The 16,139-nt window shown below is 28.9% G+C and overlaps 1 protein-coding gene across 1 annotated transcript; it reads left to right on the top strand.

Moving 5' to 3' along the window:
• Positions 1-570: 570 nt before the first annotated feature.
• LOC118073490 (uncharacterized) lies at positions 571-2,246 on the top strand. The gene has a single exon (NM_001414577.1). The coding sequence runs from the start codon at positions 630-632 to the stop codon at positions 2,154-2,156; it is 1,527 nt and encodes a 508-aa protein (NP_001401506.1). The 5' UTR covers positions 571-629; the 3' UTR covers positions 2,157-2,246.
• Positions 2,247-16,139: the final 13,893 nt, after the last annotated feature.

Below are 16,139 nucleotides of genomic sequence, written 5' to 3'. Positions count from 1 at the left end.
ACCAATATATAAAGATTCAAAGAAAATATCTCAAAGTCACTGCCAGGCAGCTTTTCTTATCACTATACACTACATAGTCACGAAAAAAGGCTACATTGAAACGTAATAAAGTTGATATAACAAAAGAGGGCACTGAGGGTGTTGACCAGATTGAAAAATAGCCTCAAAGTGGTGAGGTGGATGAATTATAGGGATAAAAATAAAGAGAGTTAGAACAAGAAAAAATAATAGTAGAGTAAAAACAACGTTTTGAGAGAAACAGTGAGAGAGCAAATTATCAAATAAACTGGAAGATATTTTGAAGGGTGAATTTGAAAAAAAAAATATGAAAAGGGTTGCTGTGATGATTAATTACAGTTCTGTATAATAATTAATGCAACAAGGTTGAAATAACATGAATATTTAATCTTTAAAGTTTTTTACTCTAGAAAGTTAAAAAGCAAAGTAAAATATTCATACATCATTCGAATAAGAAACCATTAATATGCACATGACAATATTGTAATTGTCAAATGTTATATTATTGAAATTAATTTGTTGCCACCATATATTAGAAGAAACAAAATATCAATAGACAAGTTAAGGTATTTTAAAAGTAATTTCAAACAATTCGCAGATAGTCAATCAGCATGAAGTGGTACACAATGGTAGCTGTGGCTTTTTTTGTTTTAATTATTTGTTCTCTAATAAACACAGATCCTGAATCAACTCGATACAACTTACAACCATTTTCATCTAAAGCACGATTCCAACCTATTCCTGATGATAAAGATTTACCTGATATTCCAGAAAATATACCAGAAATATATAAACAAAAGTGCAAAATTGATGATGTTAATTCTTGTAGTAAATATCCAAACACAGTTTGTGAACATTTTGATAAAGCAACTAAAGTTCACTTTAATAATGATCGTTCTCGAAGTACTACAATTAAAAATAAAGATCCCAATGAAGGATATTGCATGAATATCCATCATCTCAGCAATCGATGTAATATATTTCATGGTTACTGGGCATTAATTAAAAAATCTAATGAAGACAATTCCTACATGAAAGTATGTGTGTGTTATCGACCAGGATATATTGGAAATTTAAAATTATTTGATGCTTGTGAAACTCCTTTTATCTGTGATGGAAAAGTTAATGATATTAACAATAAATTTGAATCTATCGAATGTGTGTGTAAAAAAGAAGAAGAGAGTACTCGTATCAAAAATGAAGATGATGATGTTGAATTTCCAGTATGTACTCCAAAGAAAGTAACAAGTGTCATGAACTGGACTTCAATTTTAATCCCACCAGAATTTAAAGATAATTTAATTGATGCTGATGATTATTATCACCGAGATATTGCATCCAATATTAAACCTCTAGATAAATTGATCGATCCATGTTCCATTTGTCCACTAACTGGTCAACATACTGGTGCTGAAGCAATCCATGCTTTTTCTGGAAATGATGCTACTGTATTTTGTGCTACTAGAGAACGTGATTGGGGTATACCTTTTAGGCGTAGTCCTGACAATAGATTGCTTCAAGGTGATTTTGGTCCTGATGGAGTATTAGCACTTAAATGGGATAAGATTATTGTTGAAGATGATGGTGTAGGTGTTAATCCTCAAAGATTCACATACATAATTAGCCCTTGTAATGAAAATAAGAAATTCTATGATACTTTGAATATTGAGTATAAACAATTTGCTATCGATGTCGGTGAAAATAATTTTCTCAGTGTGACTATTTTACCTAAATCAGCATTCATTCCACGCCTGTTTGGTTATGCTGATGGATCATGGAGCTTCATTAGAAGTAGTAGTATCGCACATGCAACTGCCACTCAAAATATAGTTGATCAATTTTATGTAAACCCTACAGAGGGTAATTTAGTATCACCTGTAGCTGAAGCAAAGTCCAGTTTAAATACAAACGAAGGATTTAGCTGGTCAACTTCACCACTTTATGCTAAGAAATATGATGATCGTTTTTATTTTCTTACTTACAAAGAAAATTTTCAAAATGGACCTATTAGAAAGAAAATTAATGTAAAAGGGTTCTGTATTCGACCAGTTACTGATAAACACATTCATGATAGTCATTGGAAAACACATAAGTCTGATAAATTAAGTTACTTTATAGACTTTTTGATATCGGTATAACCAATAGACATGATTATTGATAAATTCATGACATTACTTCAGTATTACTATTAAATAACAATTAAAACAGAAATTTTTGAACAACTTTTACCAAATGAACAGTTTTTCATTCTCATTTTTAAGTAGAATAATTTGACTTCGATAAACATTAGGTAAAAAAAATATATTTACTATGAACAGCTACAATGTTTATTTTTATAAACACAGTTGAGCAGAAATGTTTGATAGACGAAAAAAAAGTTAAATAAAGGAGAGCTAGTTGTTTAAGAGAAATAATCATGAACAATGTAAGCAAGGACTTGACAGTATTAGTTAAAATAGTCAAGTTTACATTGACAATATTGATGCTAGCACTCCCTGTCATTGTATCCACTAAATGCACGACAAGAGTAAACAAATAATCGTTATACATGTTGGTCTATTCTATCTAGTATATATTACATTTTTCCCTCATCGTCCTAGCCATTCTTTTTTTACTTATCTATCTATCTCTCTTTTTGCTAGTAGCTCTCCACTACTCTTTTGGTTCGCTTGTTCATTGTTTTGTCCTTTTTTCCATTATTTGATTCAAACTTGTTTTGTTTTCATAAAATTTCCATAAAATTTATGTTGAATCAGGAAAACTGTTGTCGGAAGATTAATGATCATTATTGATGATCCATTGAATAAGTGTAGGATTTGAAACTTTCTTAGTATCTTCAAACATTTGAAATATGTTACTCACATTTACTCTTTTTATTATTTTTTTTTTTAAATTCTTTTATTACATCGAGGAATTGGTACCTTCTGATAATCTTCATTGTGCTATTTGCTGAATTAAATGTGCAACAAGTTAAAATGATATTGGAACAAGGAACAAATGAACTTTTTTTTCATTCGATAGCATGTGATAATCGACCTATACCATTTTTTGTTCTTTTTGCATTCTTTCTTATTGACAATGTATTATTGAATAAAATTTTATCGCAAATTACAATTTTTTTTTGATAAAAAATTCATAATTATTTAAAAAAAAAGAAAATAATAAATTATAAAAATTCCCTTAAATTGTGCTTGTAATTACAAAACAGTAACTAGTATACACTAGTTACTGTTTATTACTAGTTTTTGTTTATTATTCTAGAAAATTAGAACATAATAGTTAATAATGTAGTAGCAACTATTTTTGTTCTTCTTGCATTTTTTTTAGTGACAACGTATGATTGAATAAAATTTTATCACAAATTAAAATTTTTTTCTGCTAATCCTGAAAGACATTTTTATTATCATAATTTTTTTTTTTTGTATGTAGGATAGATAAAATGTTCTCTTTCATAAAAATGTGTCCTCATGCAAACAGATGTTCGGGATAAGCAGTTTAAAGTGTATGTCACTGATAGAAGATTATAAATTATTTAATCTGAAAATAATAAAAAATCAAATCCAACTTGAAAGGGAATTCTATTAAATTCTACTTAAGAATTTTTTATTCCTTTTCTATGATCCTTTGAACTAGGATTTGTGACTTTGGACGATGGATTTTTTTTTCTTGACATTTTTTTTCCTAGTCAAGCCTCAAAGTCACCTGAGGGAATGAAAGAACGGAGCCGCAAATTATTCCGTCATGTCGACGCTTTTCTCGAGCTGGCTTAACTGGATCCGCTGACAGACGTGTATAGGATGGTAGGAGGTATAGAGCAGGAGTTAAAGAGAAAGAAAAAAGAATAGAAAAGGGATTGGAAAAGGACATAGAGCATGTTGGTTTCGCGCAATTACCTGAAGCCACTTACTAATTTCCACCACGTCTGATAATCCATTATTCTTGACGCTGATGTTCTCGCTAATCCTTTACGGGCGTCCTTTTCTCATCGTATTAGTGAATGACAATACATTAAAGCTTTTTTCTGTTAACTATCACAATTATAATGGTCTGGAAAATACACTGTGTAATCTTTAGATTCAGCACAAAAAATGAACATTATTACTGCAATCAACAAATTCCATTTTCTCAAAGTAATTTCTTTCCAACACCATCAGCATCTCGTTTTAAATAACAAAAAAAAATCCTCTAATTAATTATTTAAAAATTATTTTGGAAGAAAATGAATGATTACTACAAGTAGGCAATGGTTACCATGTGAGATTGACAAGAAAGATGCATTTCACTCTTCGGTTAGATGATCCGACGAAAAAAACATTCCTCAGGCACTAACGATAACCAGAAGACGTGCTTAGAATCCTGAAATCGTCAAAACGAGATATCGAACGCTCTGAATAACAAACTCCTTGATACACACTACGATGCAGTGCAAGCAACTGTAAGTTAAATTCAAGTATCGAAAGTCAGGAAATTATTAAACAATCTCAACATCATTGCGATATATTTCAACAAATTAATCGAATTTTTCAAGTTTAAATAATTTTTAAAAATATTAAATAACAGCTATAATATTTGGAGATAGCTTTATTCTACTTTAGTTAAAAAATAGGCTGTTAAGAATAGTTTTACAAGATCGATCGAATGAAATCCAATATCAAAGAACGTAAGTTTTACTGTCAGCGATAAACGTAGTCTTCTTCTTATTCCTCCAATGTTCTTTCCTCCTTCCTATTGTCTACCTCTATACCTATAGAGTGTACCTATCTTGAGACAGGCATTCCTTTTAAATTCGAATCGCTAACCTTTTCGCATTGTTCCTATTCTTCTCTAGTTTGCCATTCCACTTATTTTCAATAATACTCTGTTTGTTTCACAGAAGTAAACCTTAACAAAATATTAAATAAATTCGTCCAATTTTTTATTACATAATGGTTGGTTATTTTTTTATATCATTTTTTACTGGTCAAGTGAGTGTTGAAGACAGGAGGAAAAATAAAAAACATTCTGTTATACAATTCAAAATAACAACAACATTAAAGCGAAGGAGCAATTGTTTGAAAAGAAAATAAAACAGAATCTTTATTGCACTAGAAAATTGCTTGGAAAACTGGAAATATCAAATAAACCACGTCCAAAGAGTCTTGTGTTGTAATCACAGATATTACCTTGGGAAATCAAATTTGCGGAGGTTCATTCAGTTGTACTTTGATGAAATTTTTCAACATTTGATAGAATATCTTGAATAAGAGAGCTTTTTCATATTTTTTTTTTAAATCCCTTATTCAGTAAAAAAAAATTTCTAATTTCGAATTTTTAAAGAGTCTTATAGGTTGTTGACAGACTAGGTATCAGTTAGATAATTTGAAATTCAACCTGCAGGAGAAAAACTTTTTAATACATTTTTTACCGAACTCTAGAGTTAAAAATAAAGAGTGATCATTGAGAATGAGTAACAAAATTTCAGATGCATTCCAAGTGGTGTTTTTTTTTAAAAATAATCAAATATTTTTGTATGATTTTTTATGATTGTTGATTAATGGAAAAAATACTATATTGAAGGAGCTTAAAAAATTCAATTGTTAAAGTTTTGAAGAAATATGATGAAAAAGATTTTGGTAAAGATTTAAAAAAGAAGATATACAAAAAGGTACAAAGAGGAACAAGACAGGAGACAATAATGACGACGACTTTTTTACCAAGTTCTTAAGAAATTTATCACTTTTCAAGTTTGTCATACTTTCTTCTCCTTTCACACCTAAGAAAACTCGGTAGTAAATGTGCAAACACTTTCCCTCCGGAGACGACACTTTCTGGCATCTCTGGGTCTTACGTCAGCTGTTTTATCTCACTAGGAAGAGACCATACTTCTTTTTATCATCACCTAGACAATCCTTGGATACCAACTGGGAAGCACCGGACGTCTCTCCAGGGGATGATGCAGCAGTCTTCGACTCTTGACTGATGCTGCCTTTTTCGTGTCTACTTCTGCGATCTGTTTCCTCTGCACGTTTTCAAAACAGTATATTACAAAAATTCTGACATATTTTTTTATTGATTTATTGAACAATAAATTGAGCGGCATTACAATTATGTAAAATTTCTTTTCATTTTATTTACGCATAAAGTTGATTTGTCAACTTGTTATCAATAACTTTGATAAACATTGGTTCAAATTAATGAGATTATTTTTTAAATAACGTTATGCAATTGAAAAAATTACAAACTTACTTATTGACTTAAAAAAATAAACACGGCCAAAACTAATCTACTCGTATTATAATAAAGTTTATCACGAATTTTTGAAAGCTGCATGTTACTATGTTAAAAACTCAGATAGCATAAAAATTTCTAAAACTAAATGAATTAAAACTTTTTTAAATAAATCGCAGCATCAGGAAGTAAAATACTATTATGTATTGTTTAGATAATATATTAATAATAGGTTACCACTTTGGTAGACCACACTTCCATTCCCACCACAAAGTAAGAGTGAATTTTCGTTCACCAAACTAATAACCTACTTCTTACGTCTAAACCTGAATTTATATTTTTTGCAGGTAGTTGAGGTAATAGTTAAATTATGATTTTTTTAAACATTACGAACAAAACACCAGCAGTAATATAATTAAAAAAGAATGAAACACAGCAAAAGTTTGTATAACAATTCTATATGCATTTGGATTGAAATTTGATAAAAGTTATAACAATTACGTATTCAATACAGTTTATTAATGGTTATATAAATAATCAAAACTTTTTATATGTATTTACCACCGTGAAAACCAGTTATATTAATTACATCAACATTTGCTACCACTCTGCATTACATATTGATTATTTAATTTTTATAGCAGCAATCTCATGCTTTACTTTTAGATATAAGAGTTTCGTGCACCAGTGCAAGTAATAATTCTCTTGTTTCAACCAAATATAAAACTACTGATAAAATAATTATTTAATTAAAAAAATATTCTCTCAAACTGCGCCAGTTTAAAAACTAGGACATTAAATATTTAGAATGGAAAGTTACATAACAAATTAATTTTTCAAATAAGTATGTAAGTGAATTTAACAAAATTGACTCTACAATTTGTTTATGAAATATTAACAAGTATCCAATCAATCTTGAAAGATAAAGTTTTAGAGCTTTTTGCATAAATAGCATTTCCATAAGAACGATCGACATTTTTTTTATGTTCTTATATATGTATACACACTGCATTTACGTCTTTCCAGAGCCACTCTGCAAAACTAGGCTCCAACAACTTTAGCACAAGTTTGCTTTAACTTTTCTTATCCTAAATGTATACGTGTACGTGTATATATTTCTCGTCGTTTCTATATACATTAGTTTATTACAAAATTATTTCCCTCTGATTTTAACAGATGCTGCTGCATGTGCATCCTATAATTTCTCTTCTGAAGTCAGTGAAGCTTTAATTAAATATTCGATAAATTCATTAAAATTAACTAATTAATCACAAAAACTTTTAATTAATAAAAATACTATTGAATAGCACTTTTATTCTTTTCGAGTCTTTTTTTCTCTAAAAATCGAATACCTTATATCTTATTCATGACGTTTTCTTCTGCAGAATCTTGCTAGTAATTTTACTCGGTTCTCATTATAATTTCTCGTGTATTTGCAATTAGAACGTTGCTCCTTAAGTGAAAGTGCATGTTTGTATATAGAATGCATTGAATGTCATGTGCAGATAAAAGGAATAAGAAGCTGGAAATAGCTTACACTGTATTTCAGTTCAAATTCAATAAAGCTCTATTTAATGCATCTCTACTTGAATTTCATGAGCTTTTTAATGTTTAATAATTAGAATTCAATTTATGTTTTAATAATACAATACAATTAAATTTATTTAATTTTATTTTAGATAAAATTATTTGAACTGTTAGTAAAATTTCTTGTCACTTCAAAAGTAAAAATAAATGAGCAAAAAATATATAAATTTATTCCAACATGAAAGGGAGTTATCAAGTAAATGTAGTGATAAAAAGTGATAGGAAGCTAGAGAGATTACTACGTAAATTCATCATCAAAGCTAGAGAATGAGGATTGGCATCGAAACCAAAATCAAATCGAAATTGAATCAATTCAAACACTTCCCCTAAGCCGGAACTCTCTGTGGTCAGCCATTTTACCGGGACAGGACCATCCGGATGTGTCAGCCGATTGAATGGGCACTTTACACTTTACACTATCACCATACTCTGCTATTTCCCACGCAGTTTTATACCGAATAAACCAAGCTGTGCCCTATATTTTTTATATCATTTCATCAATATTCCTTTAATTCTGAATTTAGTCTTAATTCGTTATTATGATTTAACCACTTTTAATGGATTTTTAATTATGAAATTCATTTAGCAAAAATAACGAAGGATTAATTCAGTAAAACAGCTTCTTCATATTTTCAGAGAAGATTATAGACCAAACTGTTGATATTAACAGTGGAAAAGATATATTAATAAACAATCGCACGGAAAAAAATTTATCACTAATTAAGGTAAACTCGTCAAACAATTTTGGTCGAAATCGAGAGTGGCACCTAATCAGAAGTTTATCTCAGAGTCAGCTGATTGTAGTTCAGTTCAAACTGCATCAATATATAGATTTTGGCATTTACGCCAAAAATCCTTTGGAAGTTTTTCATGTTCCATCAAGGTCAGCTAATGCCTAAAGTTTCATCCTGTTCAGAGGTGACACTTAATCGGAAGTACACGCAATATCTGTAATAGCAACAGATTTTCGGTTTGTTATTATGACATATTTTTTTTTCTGTAGTCTTGACAGAAAAATTTGTAGGTGTTACAACTTTAGTCTGTAATTATAAAAAAAAGCTGTTGCAAATATAAATACAATCATCAGTAGAATTATTGTTTACAAGGTTATTATGCATATTTACTATCAAACCAGTCTGATTAATCCATATTCCAGTATCTGAAACGTCTTATGAATGCTATTTTTATTTAATTATGAATATTATAATAATTAGAGTATTGTAGAAAACCATAAAATTTATAAAATTAAGAATCAACAATTTTGCTACAAATATTTTATTTTTATCAATAATACTAAATAGTTTTCTCTAAATTTAATAACATTCATAACGAATTTTTTACAATATCTTCAAAATATTTCGATTGATTTTTGTGTCCATTGTACTCATTTTCATATCAACCGAAAGGCGAGAATTACTATCGTTTAAATGACATTTGAAACTTCTCTTGTGAAGTTACACGATTTTTTGTTATTTCAAGGAAACAATTACAGAACTCAACTGGCAGAATATGTGTCGTTTTTCAATCCCTTTTTTTGGTTAAAAAAAATATCCTACTGTGGAAATCACAAACATGTGAAAATAATTTTTTTAAAAGTTGTGTCGATACCGTAAAAAAGAGTTACGAATGTCAATTTCTAGTTAACTTGACATAAAACATCAAAAATTATCAGGCGTATAGAACATTAAACATTCAAATGATCATTGTTATGAACTTTCATTTGATCAGAAAATCTTTTTTCTACTCTCTATAGATTATTGTTGTAATTACAAGCTAAAGTAGTAACACCTACAAATTTTTCTGTTCAGATTACATAAAAAAATGTAATAGTAACAAACCGAAAATCTGTTGCTGTTACAGATAATTTTTTCTGTGCATGTGATAGATTTTGACATAAAATTAAATGTTGAGAAATAATTTTAAATCTCACTTAATATTCCATTAGAAGATACATATTAATCAATCCTCAGCATTTCTAAATCTCTTCAGCTTAATTTACTTGCTTAATCTGAAACATTGGTTCAACTTCTAATTATTATTATTTACAACTAACTATGTTCTAGCTTTAGCTTATCTAGAAATGATAAAATTTATTAAAATAATGGATCAAACTTTTGATGGATCAGTCTATGTCATATTGAAATTAATTCTGAAATTAATTAATACATGATTTTATATAATTGGTAATAATATAAAAGAGTTATTTCAAACGAGTTATTACTGATTTTAAATACAACAGAAACTTTGATATTATCAGTGTAGCAACATCCCAGCAATGTATGCTAACTACAAATGAATGAATGAAAACTACTTTGGAACAAAGAATATTCACCAAGTTATTTTTGGAGAGTAAGCTTTATTTCCAATAAAATGAAACATATTTGAATAAATATTTGTAATGAAATATGTTGATAATTTAAACCATCCTTTTCAAATCAATGTAAACATGTAAAATTTTGACAATTTAATTACAATGTTAAACTAAATATCTGAGTGTAATATTAACTGACGTGAAGTCTTTCACTTATTAAATAGATGAAATTATACATATAGTGCCAAGCAGAAAAGGACGAATGTAAACGAAAGCAAAGTTATAACGAAATTTACGTCAACGTCGGCTACAGAATAACAAGTTCAGTATTCCTACATCGTTGCTGTGCAATTCCAGTTGGTTAGACGCTTGAACGAACAGTCCAATTCACCTGGTTTGACCTAGAATCTGCCACCCCTGTTCCTCGTTTGTGGTCCACAAACTCAATATCATCCAGATACTAATCGATCAACATTCTTGCGGTTGACTGCCCCATTTGGATTTGTATTAGAGTTCCAGTCAATTCTAAAGCTATTCCCATAATACCTTTAAATTCAGTTCAATAACTAAATTTTTTGAAAGTCTTATAACTTGGTGACAATTATTAAGATGATTATTAATAATTTTCCAATAAGAAAATACGTAGTATAGTATAATATACATATATGTTGATGAAATAACAAGCAATATGGAAATATTTTGGTTGACAAACATTGAATAATTTCAAGTAGATAAAATAATTGAATAATAATTTATATTTTTGCATTAATAAAGAAAAATTGTTTCAAGCTATTCACACTGAAAAAGTCTTAAAGATAATCAATAAATTTCAACTAAAAAAATAATTTAAGAATGATAATAAGAACTTTTCTAATAATGAATAAGTTGAAAATTTTTTAAATAACAATACAAGTACTTACTTCAAAGAAAAGAACATTTTATGAAAAAAAATTTCAATATCCATTTGAAGATTTTAATAGCTATAAATGCGAAAAAATTAACTATATTTATTGTTGAGATTTAGAGTTTCATTTATTTGGTATAAAAGGTAATACTTATAAGAATTAAAACAGCCTAAAAAGGTACTTTGAAGAGTTGAAATATTCCAGCTTCACTTGCTGATGGACAGGCAAGCTAAGATGGTATCTTTTGTCTGAAAACGAAAATACTACAAGCCAACATTCCCACAAGAATTTCTTGACTGCAATTTATGGGTCGCTTCCTCACTGGAACGAGTTCAGGCTTTGTCCGCGCAAATCCGTCGTAAAAGAACGAAAGCACCACCATTTAATACGCCCTGCGCACCCACCACCAAGTGCCATGTTTCTTTCTACATCTCGTCTTTTATTCCTCTTGCTTCTCTGCCCCTTTTCTTTAACCCCCTAGCACCCTCACTCATCCTCTTGGACATCCAAAATTCTCGAGAGGATATGCCACAAGATTTTCCAACTTTTGAAGCTTTACATTCTTTTTTAACTATTTTTTGTATTTTTTTTCATTTTTAAATAGTTTTAAACACTTTTATTTATTCATCTTTTTCCGTTTAATTTCCCAGATTTTATCTAACAATTTTTTATCTTCAAAAAGATTTTTCCTGCGTTACATATGTTTAACTCAAATGTTTTTACATTTTCCAAATATCTTTAAGCAAAGAGAGTTTTTTTATTTTTTCAGTCAAAAGTTCAGTTTTGTTTAAACGAAAAGCATTTTATTATTCTAGGTAGATAAAAGTTGACTTGAAAAAAAGATGAAAAATTTTTAGTAAAATATTTTTTGATATTTCATAGACATAATAATGGTAAAAAGACGGTATACTCCTGTACCTTTTTTGCAGTCAATTTCCTTTTGCAAGTGTCCCTAGGTCCCTAGGTCCATCTTCTCAGTATTTTCGATTTTCCTCGCTTCTTTTACTTATTTTTCTTGTCGTTTTTAAAAAGCCTTCACCTCGCTGAGCTTGAAAATATTCCCTTGGGCTTCAAGCAATATTACTAAAATAAATTTCAGAAAATAAATTTTTTTATAATAATTATTTATCACAAGAATGGTCTTGACATCTAATGTTCTATTTAAGAATTTAAAAAAATACAATCTGTTGAAGAATAAAATTAAAAAACAAATTAATGTAAAAATCAATACTTAAATAAATTATATTTTTTTCAAAAACGTTAGAGAACATTTAAATGTAAAGCTTTTCAAAAAGTCTGTTTAGAGTGAATTTTCCAACTTGAAATAAATAGAGAAAATCCGTTTTACGATTCACAAATATGTGATTTGTAAAGGCTAAATCTCAAACATTTCAAGTAGATATTACGCTTATAGCATATAATAGTACGTGCTACTTTTTCCTATTTTATACTACATATACATAGAAACATATTTCTATCGCGTCCTTTCGTAACCCTTTCATACCTATTTATGTTTTACTACTTCAAGTTTTTATACATTTTTTCACACTTTATTTTCCTTCAATCCTCAACTGCAAATCTAATATACCTTAAAGTTGCCAATAAAAGATACTAAGATATTTACATCTTTGAATTCTTAACATATGCAAAAAAAGTTAACAAAAGCATATTTTCCTTGAGTATAAATAGGTATATTTTGTAAATAAAAAATATACGATTCTTAATAATGAAGCATTCTGAAAATTCTTTTCACTAATATTCTGTTTAAGCTGGCAACAAATATTTCATTTAAAATCTAGAACAATGTAAAAATGTTTTCAAGTTATTCTTAACAGAAAAATGAAGCAAAATGTTTTTGTTGCATAATAAAAAATTATTTTAATGATCACTAAATTTTATAGAGCAACTTTTACAAAATTAAATAAATAAATTATTAGTCCATTATACAAATTTTTCAATTCATAAATGATTAACTGTTGGTTCATAAAAATGAATTCCAAATAAATATATTCATAAATTAAAATAAATCATTTTTACCAATGTACCAATAAATATAATGTATATTTAATTAAACAAATAAATGACTCGCATTAAAAAAGAATAATCTCCAGGATAATATTGATGGAATTTCCACAAATTATTCGGAAGTCCAAGAAACTAATATTCATTCCACAAACCAACAGTTTGGGAAAATAATGGCAAATACTAATGATGGTCATCAATCAGCATTGAATGATTACCTAAACAACATTTGTAGTTAGCAAATATTTACATACATACACTTTGCACATACGTATAGGTGTACCACTCGTCTAGATAATGAACACTCGGAACTTTGACACGAATTACAATGGACTATATACACAATTATAAAATCCTCCACGCAGTCATTAAGCCGTCACGAATAACCTCGCTTTAGAGTGCTTACAGGAAAGTCCGGACTGTAAGTACTATATACAGGTGCTGCACAAATATTGCACTTGGTGCATAACGAATAGCCTTAATTATAGAGACTCGAGTTGGTATATGGATCTGCCTTATATTTGTAAGACGGAAACGTTTGATGATCAGCACGCAAATGGCTCATGTTTTACTACTACTTTATGTTATTAGAGAAATCCTGAGATCAGAATTCTAATATTTTTCGTTAGTCGCGAGAATAATTTCTTAAACAGGAAAATATTGCTGGCTACTGTTTAGCATGCAGAGAATAATTTAGGATGGTAGAAAAAATTTATTTTACTACATTAACCACCTAGATCTCCCATGGTAATAAACATCTAAACAAAAGCAATATTTTCTATTGAATTCTTCAAGCATTATATTGCACATAAAGTTAATCTAAATAAATAATTTTTTATTCGAAATGTTAATCTATTTTTAAATATGTTGTAAATAACCTAGTTGCAGAGTGTTAAATATTTGTCATGAAATGAGTTGTTTATTCTAGAATTCTATAATCAATGATAGATATTACAAATACTTGGTGAATAGCAGCAATCTAGTACATAAAATATCAACTCAACTGACTGTATCTAGAGCAAACCAGACTTTGCTAATTTCAATGTGAAACGGATCAATCACGCTGAATGTCTCAAAGATCGAAATTTCAGTTGAAGTACAGTTTCCTAAATGTTTGATGACAATTTACATGTCAAGCATTAATTTAAAGGATATTACATTATTGATGATAATAGTAAAACAACAAACTGTCATTTAGTTTAATATCTAAATATTGGTTTTCTATTTATTTGGTTTATTACAATCGTCTAAAACACTTTGTTTCTTCTATTAAATCTTGTTCCATTAAATGTTGTTAAATTCAATTGAAGATCCAATAATTGAAATGAAATTGCCAGAGAAAATTGAGAAGTTGTAAGTAGTTCAAGAAAAGATTTCGTCAGACATGGTTTTAAATAGATTGCAAATTCACTCAATCTATAGACCACTTAATAATGATCTATTGAATAATCATTACTTGAATTACAATTAATTTAATGTAAAATTGATAAATGAATAACAACTGCAAAATCTATTTTGAAATACCAACGTGACAATTAAATTGAAATTATTTCAACTGAGCTTTCAACGGCTTGTTGGCTCGCTCTCGGAAGGATGTGAACTTTTGGAATATCTTTGTTTCGATAAAGTTAGAAAGCAACAGAGCATAATCTTTGTTGAGTGTTTCGAAGCTTAAGATTTAAATGTATTACATTAGATTTAATAATAATTATAATTAAACTAATATCTAAATTCATAAAATTTTTATTACGACGATATCTTTTATTATTTTTCAAAGCAGCTAATATTATTGAATATTGAAAACTTATTACATTAGGAGCTATTTAGAAATTTAAAAAAGTAGTTAATATTAGCATTAATAACTTTTAAAATACTAAATAAATGTAATATTACAAAGTATGGCCAGCATAAGACTAAATTCGACCAGATTAAAAAGTGAAATGTTAATAATCAGAATATTTTTTTTAAGAAGAGAAATGATAAATAGCCTTAGTTGAAAAGATAATACATATTTTTGTAATGAAAAACAAAGGAATACAGAAAGTGCAAAAGTGAGAAACATTCCTTCGAACGTATCGTACTTTAATGGCTCGAGTGATTTAGAATAGGGGTTATAAATAACACAACGTTAGTAAGGGAAGTTGCACAGTCGCATCGCGCCATGATTCATATTACAAGTTTTATACAGTAGAAAATGATGTGTTGGTAAGAGCCTAAGGGCTATTCAGGGATTTTCTTTCAAGCAAATCACACTATCGCTGTTGTTTTCTACTTTTGAAAGAGCATGCTAAAAAACCATTTTCTACTAACTTGCGTCGTATTTCAATTCTAAAATCTCTGTTAAATAAAACTCATGTCAGGAGCTTTTTACATCAAGTATTTGTCTGATATTAAATCATGACAATATTTAAATGAAATATTCATTAACAGAATTTTTTTTGTAAAGTTGAAAGTAATTTACTGTTTTTAATGGATTGTAAAAGCCAGTGGAAATTGATATAAGCAGTGTTTTCACAATGGAAATAATAAATTAGACGAACAATTAGTTAGTAATTACAGTAATTAGTGATAAAAAAGTTTCGGTAAGGATAATGATCGAAAGCTGAATATAACAGAACAAATTTCAAGCATTGGAGTAACGTAATAGCTTTTATGACTCGTGGGAGACATTAGTTCGAAGTGTATGCTCATGAGGCATTATGTAATCTTGCTAACGACCCTTGACACGCGGCTTTTCCACCGGGATCTATGATTGGTTCGCTCAAGCTTTGCGATTAACACGTGAGCGGACTTTAGGGGTTAATCATATTCACACTACAATGAAAAAAATATGACATTCTCAATGACGATTTCTTGATTTGTCTAAAGAATATTACACAGCACATCTTCTCGATAATCTAGAACCAATAACAACTAAGAAATATCAATGCTCTGCAGAGGTCTGGGTGCAACCCAAAAAGTCCACACGACTAACTTCCCAGCGGAAAGAATGATAAGATTACATACACAGAAGTCCACTGGAAAAATGTCATATTCAACTCTGGGGGCCTTGAAACATGGAGAGATGTCAATATTCGAGATTCGCAAAA

Source organism: Chelonus insularis, unplaced genomic scaffold, assembly GCF_013357705.1.
Source record: "Chelonus insularis isolate UGA/USDA-ARS -01 unplaced genomic scaffold, ASM1335770v1 scaffold_303_pilon, whole genome shotgun sequence".
NCBI classification, from domain to species: domain Eukaryota; kingdom Metazoa; phylum Arthropoda; class Insecta; order Hymenoptera; family Braconidae; genus Chelonus; species Chelonus insularis.
Note: the sequence above shows the minus strand (reverse complement) of the source record. Positions and strands in the feature narration are given on the sequence as shown.

What these genes read in the sequence shown, in the direction of transcription:
- LOC118073490 (NM_001414577.1), top strand. Translation starts at nt 630, where the DNA reads ATGAAGTGGTACACAATGGTAGCTGTGGCTTTTTTTGTTTTAATTATT.